Source organism: Vipera ursinii (genome assembly GCF_947247035.1).
Source record: "Vipera ursinii genome assembly, chromosome: 3".
Classification (NCBI taxonomy): Eukaryota; Metazoa; Chordata; class Lepidosauria; order Squamata; family Viperidae; genus Vipera; species Vipera ursinii.
The window spans coordinates 64,938,180-64,956,518 of NC_139516.1; the positions used below are offsets into that span (position 1 = coordinate 64,938,180).

General features: G+C 35.7%; 1 protein-coding gene across 2 annotated transcripts in view; it reads right to left on the reverse strand.

The window, feature by feature from the left end:
• Nucleotides 1-13,088: 13,088 nt before the first annotated feature.
• The window catches only part of DAB1 (DAB adaptor protein 1), a gene marked incomplete at both ends in the record, with an annotated part of 184,670 nt that continues 179,419 nt past the window's right edge, over nucleotides 13,089-18,339 (reverse strand). For both annotated transcript variants that reach the window (XM_083360534.1, XM_083360533.1), the window contains 3 exons: nucleotides 13,089-13,172; nucleotides 15,281-15,408; nucleotides 17,663-18,211. In XM_083360534.1, the coding sequence (XP_083216660.1) occupies nucleotides 13,089-13,172; nucleotides 15,281-15,408; nucleotides 17,663-18,211 (761 nt within the window). The remainder of the gene's footprint in view (nucleotides 13,173-15,280; nucleotides 15,409-17,662; nucleotides 18,212-18,339) is intronic.

Here is an 18,339-nt window from a genome sequence, read left to right on the forward strand (position 1 = left end):
GATTGTGCAGAAATGGACAGATGTACACTGAGAATGAAAGAGAAAGAAGATTCATAATACTTCAGAACATGGGATACATTTTATCAATGGCTAGAAAAACAAGGTAGAGAGAAAGGAGTTTAACATGTATTATTAGTAAGCTAAATATTGGAACCCAGACAACATGTTGCTTATAAAATATTAAGGATTTGTGATTATAAAAAAAATAATAAATATTGTTAAAAAAACAACTCAGGGCTGAGTTTAACAACAGGATGGGTGTAGGGTAGTAGTAAATCAGCATCTTATACTTAAAATATACATATTTTCTAATGTGTATAGAATATTTTACTGTCTTGAATGTATACTAAAAGTAACTAACACTGGATAGCTGCAATAGCCAAAATGCCAAATTTTATTTTTCATGTTTCTATGCAATATACCTATTCAATACAATAAAAAATATTTTTTCCCCAAAACAAACGAACAAAAAACAAAAAGGCTCATAGATACAGAGCAGCTTAATTAAATGTAGCTACATTTGGTTAAGGGATCTTAGGGAGCTATGAAATGGAATTTTAGATTTGTCAACTAATGGAAATGATTTAAAAAATGGTTGTACAAATACTGTATATTGGAGGGAAATAGCTACAGTTCTGCCTTCAGTTACTGCAATTAAATGCCAAAACAAAACACCAGGAGGAAAAAAAAATCCCCTTTTTGTATCAGAAGGCATGGGCACCCAGGGACACTTATGGTGAGATGTGTAGTACAAAAGTATAATAACCATCCCTTTGGAACAATACACTCAGAGAAAATAATTTCTAAACAAAATTCTAAGAATGAGAGAGAAATTCCAAAGCCTAAATTGAAAGGACATTTTTCAAGAAACTGAGTGTTAGTTACTTGATATGTTCTAGTATAACAATATCACAAAAGTGGTTGTATTTTTACTGATTCACATCCATGAATTGAGCATACGATAGTCATGACTGGACTGAACAGATTACACATATAGACTTGACTTTAAGCTAGCCAAGGGATGAGAGCAATACACAAGTCAGTGTTGTACTATGCTTCCTACTACCCCTGATTATGGGCCATGGCCTGGAAGTCACCTGTAAGGGCATACAGTAGCTGAAAATTTTGTTTCATGCATGGTTGGAAGGCCAATGAGTCCAGCTTGGGTGTATACTGGCCCAGGTGAACTGAAGCCAGAGGGGCTTGATTGTTCCACCTTTGATCTGAAGAAAATCCAGTGAGGTTCTATGGGCAAAGAAGGCTAGTGCATTTTGCCACTTTGTCCTTCTCTTCTACATGGTCTCTATACCAACCCCTCTAGTACAACTCACACTCTAGTCAACTTTCCCAATACTTTTGCTGCAATAATTCCAACTTTTGATTAGCAGGTTGCAGAGAAGGGGCAAGCATAGGTGCTGCGAAGATTCCCATCTTTCCTGCTCCTCAGCTCCGACAACCCAGGCAATGTTTTCCTTCCATCTTCTTCTGCACCAGCTGGCTGACTTGGTTATGTCCTGGGATGCGAGATGATGATGCTATTTCACCCATTCCTTCAGAACTGGCTGACCAAAGCTTCTTATCAGCATGTGCGAGGGGAGCTTCTGGGCCATGGCTTCCAAGCTGCACCTTGTCTGAGGACCCCTTGATACCTACTAGGGTTCAAGGCCTTCTAAGCTGATTCAAACTGACTGCCATTCTTGCTTTGGTGAATTAGATTGCATCCAGTGGTCTGAATTGCTATTACTTTATGGCTATATCACATAAAAATCAGAACTGTTCTTTTCAACTGTCTGCAAATTCTACCCTCCATATCTGCACTCATGTTTAGGATACCAAAATGTTCTGTTATTGACTCAATTTAAGTTATAAGGAGAGGTTCCACTAATGCCTCCAAAAGGCACACCTTTTGGAGCTGTCATTTGTTTCACTTTGCCAATAAAACTATTTTGTACTTGATTGAAGGCAAACATTTCCATGGAGATAAGACCATTTGGAACTGGAGGAAAGAAATCTAATTGCCAGATATGTGTTTCATTAATGAGTCTGATAACCTTTTGTCCAGCAGATTTTCACAAGAACACAGATAAAGTCTCCGCTAATCAGTGAATCACTATAGGATATCTTGCCTTATTTCTCACTGTCTCATGGAAAGATAGAAAAGTCATGTGATGTATATAATCTTGTTTTCACACAATTCATCTTGCAAAAAAGAGAACAAAGCTGCACTTTCACCGAAGATGTAGCTTTACAGAAATAAAAATTTGGTACTGCAGTTACTGATCTCACTCAGCCCTAATTAAAAAGACCATAATTTCTGTCTACTATATTCAGATCATGACATTATTCTTAAGAATAACTCCATAGAGTTGCTGATTTTATTTCAATCCATGGATTACATAGAAAGTAAAATTAGTAATCCATTGCAGTAATTGAATTTTTATGAAGTATATGAAAACCATTATGATTGTTTTCTTATTAGTGACCGATACATATCTCTGTCACTTAACATGGTCCAACTCAACATTTAATTAATGCAGAAGGTTTCCTGAATGCACCTGAGGTTGTCTGTCAGTGATACTGTTGAAGCTTTTAGTGAACTGTTGAAATGGAAACAGCTTAGGTCAGTGATGGCGAACCTTTTAGAGACTGAGTGCCCAAACTGCAACCCAAAATCCACTTATGTATTGTTGGGTGCTGGGTGGGTGTGGCCAATTGGGTTGGCATGGCTGTGGTGGTAATGGCAGACTAGGTGGGACTAAAAAGTTCAATCAATCAATTCCAACTTTGTGAGATCTTTTTCCCGTGAGAAGTTGAAATTGATTGATGGAACCTTTTTTTTTTTTGCACACGGCGGTGGAGGCCTAAAGCAAAAAGGTTTTATAAAACCCAGCTGAAGGCCTAGGACTGGGACGACGGCCCACATGCCTACAGAGAGAGCTCTGCATGCCACCTGTTGCATGCGTGCCATAGGTTCGCCACCACGGGCTTAGGTGGTTGAACGCTATTACTTATAAACGTTCTTTACTTCAAAGGTAAAATTCTCCATGCCTTATTAAGATTTGAGAGTGAGCAAGAAGACAAGACTGGAAATAACTATCCAGGACTATTGCATTCAACTGTGATTTCTTGAGAGAGGATATACCAAACCTTCTTACAGCCTAAGGAACTACTTCACTCAAGAAAATTGACACAACTGCATCAACTCAATCTCAAGTCACCTCTCAGGTACCTTTAACTATCCAAGAAGGAACTGGATCTAACAACAAATGGCTGAGATAATAAAGAAGAGAATTTTGTTGCAACATTCAACTCAAGTTGGCTTGTGATGAATATTTGCCCTATCAAAATGTTTAATTTCTCTTTCTCTGTATCTATATCATCTATCTCTGTTTCTTTCTTTCTCTCTCTTTCACCTTCTAGAAGAAAATGCAAGATGAAAATGGTGATATATACAAGGAATTGGTTATAAACCTCAAATGAAAGCTTTTCAAGAAAGCACATTATGATGTAGCATTAAATTTGCAGAAAAAGAAACAGAGATGCCCAGGTTTGTATTCTTCTATTATATAGAAGAATTATATTCAACTTTCATAAGAATAAGACAAAGGAATAAACATGATTTTAAACATTTTTATTTGTAACAGTACTACATGGTGTCTTACAGAAATCAATGGAAAATCTCTAAAAATTTCTTCTGATGAATGCATTATACATAAGGGGAAAGAAGATGTTCAACAGATGTTAACAAATGGTTTTCCTCTGAGGTAAAGTTAAAGTAGATCTAGAAATGTACTGCAAAACAGTCATTTTCATCTTTCTTCTATTAAAAAATAAACACGTGAGAACACAAAAATCAAACAAATCAAAGTAGAAAGTAAACATCTTTGCAAAGAAGGTGCCCAGTACATTATTCAATCATAAATTTCATCAGACATTTGAATGACAACGAGTCAAAGTACATTAATAACGTAAGAAACAAGAAACAGGACAGGATGGGTTGATACTCCCTGGTTTAAAGTTTAAAGTGACAAGCTTAGTGCTAGTGATGAATGGATTCCTGTAGATATATTTCCTATCTACAATACTTGTATAGTGCAGGCTTCTGTATTGTTTTTCTTCTAGATTATGGTAGAAAGGAATAATCTGATGATGGATAAGTTAATCATGGGTTGTCTTATTTCAAAAGACTTGCAGTTTGTATAGAGCAAATTTCCTTATGATCTCTAAATCCCAGATGTAATTCATATACATGAATTTTCCCATCTTGGTAAGTACTTTGGAATCCAATAACAACCATGAACTGACTGTTAGTCTGCACCACACTACAATTATCTGTGACTATTTCAAATTTTTGTGTTTGAATAAAAACTTAGTTTAGAAAGATTTCACTATTGACTATACATCAATGTTTCAGGGTTGAAATGTCCTTTTGTATGATGTCATCTTTTTTCGTAGGAAACAAATGAACCTAACATTTATATGTTACAAAAGAGATCGCTTTTTGCATTTTTCTTTTGATCCACATTTGCGACAGAGATGTTGACAACGACTACAACATGGATGAATATTTTGGGCTGGGAAAAGGCTTGTGCAGGCCCAGGCCATCTTCACCTTTCACAGATATATAGTGATGATCAAGTAAAAGTTAAAATAAATTGACTTGTGGGTTGGCTAAAAACAGGCTGGGGAAAGGAGAAATGAAGAAAAACAAATTGACTTTAACAAAAATGTTAATTTTTATTTTGGGCACAACTACTTTCTGCTTTAATTGGACTCAATTTCTCTTTTGTTTCTCTTTCACATCACCAATCATATGTTCTGTAAAATCCACATGGAGTCTTTTATTCAAACAAGGTTGCACACCAAAAAAGTACAGAGAGGAAATGACTGGAAAAGTACATTAGATCTGCATTGATATTAAAGCCTATAGTTCATTGACTGTTTAACACACATTTTGTTTTAGTACCTATGTTGAAAAAAAACAAATGGAAATATCAAGTTCAGTTTCAATATCACCAAATCGCCAGTTTTCATCTACTCTTGTAAAATGCTTTAATAATTCAAATGCATGAAATATAACTCCAGGCCTATATAATCAAAGGAGAAAAACACAAGCATATTGGCATTTTGATTTTAAAAACAAAATCTGCATAATCCTTGAAACAAGTCATCATTTGAACTATTTAACTCTTCTTTTTTAGTGCTAAACCACTAAAGTTCTATATATTGTAATCTGCATAGGAACATCAGGAAAACATATTTGACCTGTATAACAATTCTCTGTAGGGCAAAAATATATAGATTCTTTATGCAAATCATGTGCGAAGAATAGAAACCAAACACTGCACTTTTCTTACATAAATATATTAAAAAAAACAGTTTTAAAAAACTTGCTTCTGTGGTGTGTAAACAGCTTTTATTAAATTAGGAAATGGATATGAAATGAGATTTTTCTCCAAAAAATGTAAAGTATGTAATAACAGTTGTATTATAAAAGCAAGATTGTATGATTGTGAGTTCTCCATCAACCTAGCTAGTTTCAGGCAACAAAATTGTAGTTGGGAAATGCACTTCAGCTTTGTCCCACTAACTATAAGCATGTGAAAAACAAAAGCAAACAAATGTGATACAAGAACCACAAAATGGGGGTTTCCACGCTTCCGAAACACCATCATTTACTACCTTCCCTACAGTGTGATGTCATGGTGAAAAAAAACTCCTAACATTTATATTTACAAAACAAAAGAAAACCTGGCAATTTTCATTCGGACTCTTTAAAGCCATTTCCCCTTAAACATTGAAAGAGTTTTAACAGTAAGATTTTTATTTTTAAATTTCAAGTTATAAAATAAAAATCCCATTTGAATTTTTCCGATGTACAAAAAGTGATAAAGATGAACCATTTGATCGCAGAATAAGTTCATTATTTCAAAATTCATACCATCTCCATCCTGGTATTAAAGTCCAACTCAATCAAATCCAGATGTAGAAGTATTTGGCAAACAGTTTTTTTTCTCTTCAAAAATGGCACAGAGAGAAGAAAAAAACACTTGTCTGCATAGCATCACAGCAGCAAGATATCAAAGAAATAAAAAATATCCTTTACTGATCTTTGTTTCAAGAGTTCCCTAGGAAATAAGAGTTTGTTTTTCCATCAAAAGATCTGATGTCCTTCTCTACTCATAGCAGTAGTATTCAAAACAGAAAAAGCAGCATTTCATCTCTTCTTTGATGTACTGAGAATTAAAAGGTCCATTTGGCAACATTTTCAATCAAAACTGATGACTGGTGGAATGGGAATCCATGACTTCAAGTTAAGATTTATTTTCACAGGAGGCATTCTGATGCTAGTGTCTGTCACCAGTTTTTAAGTAATTGGGGAGGGGGGGGATGAAACACTTGAATACTTCCTTCGTATATGGTGTTATAGGCTGGTATTCGGGATGAAAATACAGAAGGATCAGTTGGTGATGGCCATAAAAAAGTTATTACATCTTCAAATGTGCAGTTGTGTAGCTCAAATGACCAGTGACCAGGATGTGTTTGCTTTCTCTGTGTTTCTGTATTATAAAACAATGAGTTGCCCTCTAATAGATTTGGTTCACCTATTTTCATTATATGGAGTCCCAGAAACAACAAAAGGTAACAAGAAGAAAAGATATTTTGATAGTTCAGCGTTGTAGGAATGCAGATGACATCCCTCCCCCCACCCCAAGGAAAATAGGATTTTGAAAAATAAGGGGGGGGGGGGAAAGCAATGTTTTGCCAAAACATCTTGTTTGTTGAATTAATCCAGTGATGTGATTATCCTTGATTAGCTGAGATAACTAAATAATATTAAAAAAACGTAGTAGGAGCCAAAGGCCTGTCAAGACTGGAGTTTTCATTTGAGACTTGAAGTGCCACGAGTGTGGGTCAATGCTATTTCTTAGGTCTTAGGTCTGTTGATCTGGGCATAGAGTGGTTCTCTTTCCTAAAAAGAATAGAAAGAAAAAAAATGAATAGAGATATTTCTAGTCATTTGAATGTGAACAGCAGACCCACAGAACACAGCCAAAATGGGATATATAAATACACAGACACACACATACACACAAACAAAACCCCATAACTTGTATTATGATAATATCCAAAAAGACAGTTTTAAGAAAAAACCCAATAACTGTACACTACTGATATTTGTTAAAAAGTCAGTTGTATATGTAGAAGAAATGACACTCTTGGAATATGAAAAAATGTGATTTTAATGCACAGGAATAAATTGTTTTTCTGCAGGAATAAATTGTTTTTCTACTCTCAGTATAATATTTAACATTTTACATTATATGCTTTCATGCTAATATATTACTGATTTAAAATTATTCCATTCCAATTTTTTCCAGGCTTTCAATGCATGCATGATTGATTTACTGAGTTCAGAATGATGTCCAAGATGAGGATGTCAAACTAAATATTTATTTATTTATTAGTTTAATTAATATCTAGTTGGCCCATCTTATACACATAACTTTGGGCAGCTAATAATTAGAACAGATTAAAAACAATAAAAACAGAATAAATATCTCCTTAGAATTCCAAAATAAAATATAAATTTAAAACTTTAATAATTTTAAGTTATGTTTCCAAACTATGATAGACGAAATGCATTACAAATACTGACTGTAGAAATGTCAAGCAATGTGAAGATGCTTTAATGAACATGAAAAGCAGCAATATGCAATTTGGTAAATTGTTACAATAAACTAAAGACAGTATCTCACCATCTTAGGAAGTTTTGTGCAGTGCAGAGAGAATACTCTAAAGCTAGGCTTCTAATATATTGAATTTGAGCTTCCATAATTGCTACAGCTATGCTAACTTTAGAATTATGGAAAAGTCCAATGTATCTGGAAGGTATCAAGCTTTCTTATATACTACAAAGACATTTTTGATCCAATCTGGTTTTAGTAATATGTTCATAGAAGCAATGATATTTCTGAAGAACTTGAAAAGTTGTTCACAATTTTGTTTAGATTATATATAGCATTTCATTTTTTTCCCTGATGCAAAGCAAATACTTTTGCATAGTTGTATAAATCTGGTTTGCTTACACTTTAAAAATCTCTATTGATGGTAAAATACGACTTCTCATCTTGAGTAGACATATATTTTGATTTTTAGCCTGTAATCTAAACCAGGGGTCCCCAACTCCTGGACTGTGAATCAGCACCAGGCTGCGGCATGCCAGCAACCGGTCTGCACAAACTAGAAAAGCCCCATTCACGAGATGCAGGCAACACTCAAAACCACACACCCTCCAGTCCGCGAGAAAACCTCTCTCCACAGAACCTGTCCTTGGTGCCCAAAAGTTTGGGGACCTCTGATCTAAACAACCTGTGAGTAAGCAAAAGGGCAGGAAATTTTGCATTTCACACTGTTTTTACAATAAGTGACAAGATACTCATATTAATCAGATTCTGCCTCTTGAAGTAGTCTTTTACTTTTCTCTGGGATAGATTCAATTTTATCCCCTAGAACAGGGGTAGGCAACCTCGGCTCTTTTATTATTCATGGACTTCATGAGTCATAAAAGAACTGAGGTTGCCTACCCCTGCCCTAGAACAAGATTTTAGACAATGATCTGCAGAACTTGAGAGTTCCAGGAGAACTTCATTGTGCTCCATGATAGACTAAAGGAAGGAAATGTTCACTTAAACACATTCAATCTTCTTTTACTAAAATTTTGTTTCTTGATGAGGGGTCCAGAAAGTTTTCTTTTTAACTAACAGATTCAATAGCCTGAAAATAATTGGAAAACCCTGGAAGAAAGATTTTGTCATTCTCCTGCCCCCAGTAAAAGAACCAATTAATTCTTCTCCATGCAACAATTCTTGATAAATAAGTGTGAAAATCAGTTAGGAACTGTCAAAAGTTATTGTTCAGAATGTTGATGAAGAATGTTAATATATAGATGGAAATAATATGTTGTAACAGAAGATGCTTCCACTAAATCAGCATGTTGGAAAATGTTATTAAAATCAATATTAAAAAAAATAGGAAATGACACTGTACTTATGCTTGACATTTTTACCAATGTGTAAGATTAAAGTTTCCAAAAATAAGAATTGGTAAAAAAATCCCGTATAAAACAGAAAAACCATATTTAATACTAACCAATTTGTTCAGTAGATCTGTGTTACAGTAAATGCAGATTCAGATAAGACACTGGAGGAAAATATTAAACAAAATTGAGCATGGAAAATTATTCCAGAATATCAGTTGATTTTTATGTTCTCAATTTAATACTCTTCATAGCTTTTGTATTAAACAAATTATCTAATGAATCCCTACTATTACAATCCTTGTCATTTTCCACTGTCGTGTCTATCTGGCAGAAATAGGAATCATGTCTTAGTTTTTCAAATTTTCTGTGTCCCTCAATATTTTCCTAAGTCTCAAAAGGATAATTCAAAACTTTTATATAAGTTGGCTTTCAAACTAGTGAATATGTTGCATTCAGTATCACTATTCTAAGGAAATTTTACTTAAGCAACTTAAAATGATTAATGGATGTAATGTAACTGATCTCCTTATATCAATACTATATTAAGATAAAGGAGAAGTATACTATACAAAGATGGATTTTTCTGCCTAATGTAACAAGAAGGGCAGGAAAAAAAATGTATTATGAACTTAAAAGTTCTCCAAACTTTACTATTTTAAAGAGTTTGATGCAAAGGGAACTGAGAGGTGTAGCAATCTTTTTCTATCTTTTGGTGATAAAGGGATCTTCTTTTATGTAGTGATTAATTGTGCAATTTTATAGATGCAGAAGTGGGCAATTGGAGAAGTTGCAGAGACAGAGATAGGAAAAAATGCAATAGAACCATTAAAAAAATTAAAGCTTTTTTTTAAGGGAACAAAGTTTGGAGAATTTTGAAACTTTGGAACAGTATTAGTTTTATGATTAAGACTGAGTAAAGGGGTCAATCCTACAGGTGACAAGTCTTCTTTTAGTAAGAAAAAGCTGTCTAAAACTGTGTAATAACATCATAGATTTTATCTTCTTTCTCTGCCCAGTAGCGGTTTTCACAGTAACTAATGAGAAAATATTGAGGAGAGAGGCTAATTGTGAGTGCTAATTACTGCTAGGTTAATGCCTTATGTTGAAAATCTTGGCAGGATCTGACACACAAAATGTGAAAATGCCCATATTATAAAACTCTTGCTTTGGCTTGATAGACAAAGGAAAAAAAATGACATATTTTTATATTGGCTATAAATATGCAGAAAGAACTTTAGAGGAAACAAGAACACATTAAGGAATAATAAAAGCATACAAATGTTGTATAAACGTAAATGTTCCTTTACTGCTAGTTGTTTCCAACTCTAGGGGCCGGTGCTCATCTCCGTTTCAAAGCCAAAGAGCCAGCGCTTGTCCGAGGACGTCTCTGTGCTCATGTGGCCGGCATGACTAGACGCCAAAGGCACACGGAACGCTGTTACCTTCCCACTGTAGTGGTCCCTATTTTTCTACTTGCATTTTTATGTGCTTTCGAATTGCTAGGTTGGCAGAAGCTGGGACGAGTAACAGGCGCTCACTCTGTTACGTGGCACTCGGGATTCGACCCGCCAAACTGCCGACCTTCTGATCGACAAGCTCAGCGTCCTAACTCACTGAGCCACCGCGTCCCTAAATGTTGTATAGTGTTCCATAATATCTCAATTTGAATTAGAAACTGATAATAGTGTCCAAGAAGGAGCTCTTGTAACGTCAGTACATGTACTAAGATAATGTTCCCAGCTTTTGCTTTGAAAAATAAATCAAGGGAAACATTTCATTTATGAGCAGATTCCAGATTTGGCTGTGAGATGTCTTTAAAAAGTATAGCTGTGGTTTTCAAGTTGGAAAACTGTTGTTTAAGACTGTTAGGCAGAAAGGAGTAAAATAATCTAGGAATTGAAAATTGATAAAGCACTCAATTACTAAAAAAAATCCAAAGATTTTAAAGAAATCTTTTTCTAAAAGAAAAAAAAAAGAATTGAAAATAAATAAATAAATGCTTATAACATTGAAATTTTATGAAATCAAGGATTATCAGGTGAAAACAGAAAGGGTATAAACAACATCACAAACAACAATGTGGACATATCTAAAGCCAAATGGGGAATGACAGTTCTTTCTAGCTTTTAAATTATCATAGACTTGCTAGGATAATTTGATCTAGAGTGCCCTTTCCATGAAGAGATAGTCCTTTCCTATACAGAAGGAATCAGGTTCCAATAGATTGAAGAAGTATTTCTTCCTGTATTAAGTATAAGGAATACAGGAAGAAGTATTAAGGAAAAAAAATACTTCCCTGGTATCATATCACTTTCACATTATCCATAAAAATCCAAACCTCCAAGCAAGATCTTTATTGGAGGCTGCATGAGAAGGCAGTACATCACATTCATAATTTCACTAGTAGAAGCATCCTGAGTGGGAATCCACTCACAAGAATGTAAAGCATTTCTGTGTTCCAAATTTACAGAGTTAATTTTAAAAAAGAGAATAAGCAACTTTCAAAATAGATTTCTCCACTGAAGTTATTTCAAAATGGAAAGACTAACAATTCCTCTTCCACATTCAGAGGTCAGAAGTAAAAATAGCAAATAAAATGCTTTGTTCATGGTTTTTAAGGATATCTTTGTCTATTAATATTGTTAGATTAGATTAGATAATCCTTATTGTCATTTTTTTTACTGTGAGCACAACAGCACACTTTAAAATTGAAATTTAGTTGCTTGCTTACAATGCTTAGCTAAAGAGAGAGAAAAAAGATAATAGTTCAGATAATTCAATAGTGGGCAAATTTAAAATCAGTCATGCCATGGTAGACTAAAGTCAATTAGTCTTGATCTCTTTGAAAACTGATAGCAACATAAAGTTAGTCATTGCTGGCACTGGCATTGTACTATTTAAAAGCAGAGAAAAGCGATCAGTTGGCTATCAATGACTGGGCAAAGCAATAAAAATGGGATAAAAATGTTTCAGATCCACCGATTTCGTCAGAACAATGAAACGCAAGCTGACTGGCATCACTTGTTATTTGTGTTCTTTTCTTCCTGCCCATCCAGAATGGTTGTGGTTTTTAATAAATAAAGACAGGGTTCAAGGCTAAAATTCAAGGATCTGCTGATCAGGAAAGCATGGTGCACTGACCTGTTGTGACTGGTGAAACACATTAGCAACACCCCCAGCCCACATTCTTAAGTCTATACTTTAGGCACTAAAAATAATTCCTTCATTTTTATAGATTTGCTTCAGAAGCTTTATACAGAGACAGGAATAGTAAATCACACTACATCTAAACTTGTTCAATTCACCATGTATGAAGTATGAAGTATATTTCCTTCATATGCCAATAGTACAACTGAAATTAGATGGGTTTGTTCAGCACTCAGAAGTACTGCACCTTTACAATCATTCAGACAAAACACAAGCCAGTATAAAATAGCCACAGTGAGTTTTTTTTAAAAAAAGTCTATCAACATGCAAAATGAGCCATTAATGATTACAGCAACATGTCACCTTAAATTTGGTAATGGAAAATGTATAACTAAACAATAGTTGGGAATGATAGCAAGGCTGTTGCATGAATTAACAACCTATATATCAATAACAATTTTGAATCAAACTGTTAGTAATTTTTTCAAGAGATTATTGATATGGCTATGGAGTGGGAAGGCATATTTCAATTTTGATTGTCATTTTAACCAACAGTTGATAAATGAATAGAATGTTTATAACTCATCATAAATACCAGAAATTAGAGATTAACAATAACACATGCATGGATTCCTGCCTGGTTAATCCACCCTGACTATTAATGGTAACAATCTCCAGTTTCACATTAATACATGTTTCCCTTACTATTATATTGTAATTTTTTGACATCACCTGCAAATGGAATTATGGTGTGAGAAGTAGTGAAGTGAAAAAATGAAATCCTGCACATATAGCATCCAGGAAAATGAAGACAGGCAATAGTGAAAGGGAATGGCTGAAAAATGAGTGAGTGAAAGAGACAGAGAGAAGGACAGATACCTACCCCAACCTGCGCTATCTAGCTATCGCCCTGCGGAATTACAGTATCACCAATAGGTTCACCAAATGGATCACTGCTGGATGAGGCCTGAGATCCATCAGGCTAGAATATAAGAACATAACACCTTTTTTTTTCAACAGCAGAAAGGAAAACAACATCAGAGGTTATTTTCATGCCATCAATGCATTTCGTCAAATTTACCCATTGTAGATGAAAGGCCAAAATAAATTGAATACCCACGACCCTGATTCTATGGGATTATTCAGTCCCCTTGATGGTATTGCTGGGAAAACGTATATTTTAGGAATGGGTGGGGGAACCCTATCACAGCACTTGATAATTATAGAATCATGATCAAAAGTTCCCCCAGGGAAATCCCTTCCCAAATGTAGAAAGTCTGCAGGAATTTTTTTAAAAAATGTTTAAAAATAAGATCATTCTAAAACAAAAAAAAAAAAACCTGCCATCCTGAATATAAAACCAATTTACTAGTGATGTTTTAGTTTAGTCCATGTGTGTAGATAACACTAGCATTGTAAATATTGTGAAGTAAAACTACTCAAGGCAGACAGCTTTTAGGGGAAATTTAACTTGTGGACATGAAAACAATATTTTAAAGAAGTGGATTTTTGAACAGAGTAACTCTGTAGTTTTGTTATTCTGAGTTATACTTTATTTTATATAAAAATAATATATCTTCAAATCATCTTCCAATTTTTGTATCATTTTATGATGTTAAATTAGTCTGTAATTATATGTACCCCCTTTTCCTGAGCATTATCCTTTTCAATTTTTAATACGTTTCCATTGGATGCAAATAAAGTATAGCTTCCAACTAATCCCTTTCCTTGTTCAAGCACAGAAGAAAGAGTATTAAGAGAAGTATTAAGGGAGTATTTAATCAATACAGAAGTCACCCAAAATTTTCTCTCTGGAATTAAAATACTTCATTTTGCATTCAGACCCTACTTTCTTTTTGGTTTAAAAAAACTGTAATGAAGTCTAGGCAGTGGTGTGAATTTTAAGTTTAACTCACTTAATAGATAGAGCTGCCAGATAATCTGTATTGCATAACAAAGGAAGACACAAAAAGTGACAACCATTTGATGGTAGGAAAGAAATATGATTTTTTGCTGCCAACCAGTGGTCACCCAGATTTATGCAAGCCAGATCTCATAGACAAGAACGAACTTTAAACGTTGCCCTACTTTTAAGCAGAAAGGTACTGTTTTGTACTCTTCTTAAGTTGCCTGTGCCTTTTTGGTCCTTACAGTGGTACCTTAGTACTTGACTGCTTCAAAACCTGTTGAATTTGGTACTCAGGGCATTTTGATGTAAAAATGTTGTCCTGGTATTTGTCGTTTGTTTGGTACTCGACGTGCTGTGATAGGAAGAGGGGGACAGCAGCAGACAATGGACAAAAAGTCAGCCGTGCCTGCAAGGTTATTGAAAAAGAAAGCAAGCAGGAGATGGCCACAGAGGGTGGATAGGAAGTTGGCCATGCTGAGATGGTTGCTGACATAGGGAAAGGGACAGATAGGAAATCCTTCCCAGATGAAAAAAGGATCATGTGCTAAGTCACGTGGTTTGTGTGGTACTTGTTTTTAGTACTTGTTGCACCTCCCAGAACCAATTAACGACGAGTACTGAGATAGCATAAGTATCTTTTTTGTCTTTACCAGCTAGAACCATACATTTAAAGAGGCTCTATATTCTTCCATATTAACCTCATTCTATTCTTTTTGACCCCTATCTCTTTTAAGAGGTAGGAAGAGAAGAAAATTTAAGACTAATGAACCAAGGTCCAGTTTAGTACAAACCTATAAAAAGAAGAAACACCCCAATAAACTTATAAACTGACATTTTATAGATGTAAATGTTAAGCTATTGTGCACTGCCTTCAATTTTAACTCTTCTGTAGCGTGCACATCACTGTGTCTTATTAGTACACATGAGGGCTTATCAGAAAGCTGTAAAACTGAAGCGAGAACACCATACTCCACAAGTGTTATTAGTTGTGAATAACCAAGAGAATATCGAAAGAACTTTAAGTGGTGGTGGTGGGAGAGGGAAAAGAAAATGGGAAAGTTAAATAATTTCTCTAAATTTAAATCTCTTAAATTAAAAAACCCCAAATCTATGAATTATGTTAACGGTTCAGCCAAAATAAATGAGTGAATATATTCATAAACAGGAGCTGAGTTACTTACTGCTTCTTGCTCTTCACTTTTGCTTGGACTTTCAAAGCCCTCTTCAAAGAGGTCGTCTGCAGCAGCGTCACTGGTATGAGATGCTGAGGATTTAGATGGAGAACTCTGTCTAGGAGCAGGAGTTGGGGCTAACAAAACCAATCAATCAAACAAATAAATAACAAAAATTAGTGCTGTGGATTCTAAATGTCATTTGGTAACCTTTTGAACTATTGTGAGAAAAATGGGGTGATCTATGAACTCGGTGATGTTGTGTGATGAAACATATGGAGCTATGACAAGTTGGCTTAATTAAAAGTTCAGATTCTCCTTAATAAAGTGCTTAGAGACTGCTCGCTTTGAGAATCCGATGAGCTTTTTAAAACAACAGGATTTAAAATGTGGCTCTAATTTTATTGCTTCAGCAAAAATCATACATGTTTCACACTTCATTTGACAAGTCCATGGACAAAGAACTTACAGTATATAACTGAGAGGGAGGGAGGGAAGTACACTAGGTTGCTGCATATCCAGTTTGATTCTAACATGTTTAAAAAGTACAATATGTATTATTTTAGTATTTACAGTCTTCTACATGTCTTCAAAATTACTGCTGTTGTTGCTGATACCAACACTGATTGAGATACCTCTATAATTAGGGTAATGATACACAATTACGTATCTTTACCCCAGTCAGACAGGTGATGCTGTGGCGGTGCAGGCTGAGTGCCTGGAGGCTGTAAGGGTCTGGATGGCTTCAATGAACCCTGACAAGATAGAGTAGCTCTGGGTTTATTATGTATCCCAGGCCCAGATCAAATTTCATCTTCAACACTGGAGGGGTGGCACTTTCCTGGACCAAGCTGATGTGCAATTTGGAGGCCCTCCTAGATTCATGATTCCTGTTTAAGCAGGAGGTGGCTAGGAGGGGCCTTCGCATAGATTTGTCTGGTGTTCTAATTGCACTCTTTCCTGGACTGTGAGTCTTTGCTCATGGTCATTTAAGCCTTAGTCACTTTCCATTTATATTTTATTTTATTTTATTTTATTTATTTTTATTACATTTATATCCCGCCCTTCTCCGAAGACTCAGGGCGGCTTACAAGCTTAGCAGTAGCCTTCATTCTATGTATATGCCTGCTTGTTAGGGCTTTCACACACACACCCCCAAGCGGCATTATTACAAAGTCAGCTTAATTGCCCCCAACAATCTGGGTCCTCATTTTACCTACCTCGGAAGGATGGAAGGCTGAGTCAACCTTGAGCACTAATTGCAGGCAGCTGGTGTTACTTAAGGAGGCATTAGCCCACTGCTCCACCAAGGCTCATTACTTCAATGCACTCTACATGGGGCTATCTTTGAAGGCCACCTGGAAGCTTCAACCAGTCCAGAATGGAGCAGCAGACATAGTGATAGGTGCCCCTAGATTTATCCACATAATACCTTTGTTGTGAGAGCTACACTGGCTATCAGTTTTCTTCTGGGAGGTGCTGGTCATTTTTAAAGCCCAAGGTCAGATAATCTGCTGGATCACCTCTCCCTGACATCTACCTATCCTACCAAGTCAGATAGTATGGGCATACTCCTAGTTCCTTCCCTTAAATATTGCCACCTTATGGGAAGCTAGGAAGTATGCCTTTCCATACCTGCATTATGGAACATTCTTCACCCTGAGGTATCCTCCCAAGATTCCAAAAGCATTGAAAACCCACATTTTCATCAAGCACTGAGATAGACTGAGGTAGGTGAGAGGATTTTATGAGGGACTGTGTGTCAGAAACTTAACTTTGGTCCAGATGTTTAATATTTATGGTTTTAATATATGTATGTGTTATGTCAGTTTATTACTGATATTGTTTTAATTGGTGATTGGAAGCCACCCAAGAGTTTCATGTATAATGGACAGCCATATGAGTACTTGAAATAACTAAATAATACTGTGAAAGAAATCAAATCTAAAATCAACAATAGTACTTTCGACTATTTTGATAGGCAATTGTTGCAAGAGATGTTCAAAGAACACACAGCGCAGAATAGATATCATTTTTTTCACCGGCAATTCATCATACATGGATTGGTTCACATAAAATGTTTTTGTAATAATGTTATCACAATAACCAAGTAAGGCTGGATATTCCAAATTCAAAACCAGCAAGGATAGCCACTATTGGAAGAAAAAAGAAAGTATTGAATTGCTACTGAATACAGATCTAGTTCTAGTTCTTATGCCTATTTAAGATATCATTACATTGTTATTCATAGTGAAATTCAGGAAAGCGGTATGTATAGATTTTCATAAATCTGACACAATTGTTCGAAGTTCATGTTTTCCCACTTTCAAATAGATGCATATGACTCAGAAAAGAGAAACAAGGCTGGAGCAGAAATACTGAGGTACTTACGTGAATTTGTTGATGGTGTTGTAGACGTCACAGGAGTCAGATTTAACTGAGAGATATCAAAGTCATCACAATCATCTGCTTCCTGTGCCATTCCAACTTTGTTAAAGTAACTGGAGAAGGCCTCTGAGGTACAACTGAGGGAAGGCTGATCTGGTTTTCGTGATGGTACTGGAGGTGCCTGAGCCATCTGGAAATCTTTAAACATTTCTTTTCCGGCTTGCTGCCTTGGGCTATCTGTCTGTGGACTTGATCTGGTGGAATCACTGGTAGATGGAACAGTAGCAGTGGGAACAATGGTACCTTGAAACATGGCTGCTTGTAAAGGCAAAACAGTTTGTGTTGGCATGAAGGCAGCGGGCTGAAACTGACCAGCTACAGATGGCCATGGTTGCTGGGTGGGAGGAAACATCCCAGGTTGTCCCCATGCAATTGACTGTCCTCCTTGCATCACCTGAGCAACTGGAGGCTGAGCACCCATGGCCAGTTGTTGTTGAACTAGTGGTTGCTGTCCCCAGAAGGAAGGCAGGACAGCTCCCATTGCAACATAACCTTTGGAAAGAAAAGAGAGTGGGCAGTGAGGACAACTGCAGGAGAGGAATGGCAAAAACAGGGCAATGGAAACAAAACAAAACATAAATACCCAGATGAGCAGTCAGTGACTTTATTTGCTTCAGAGA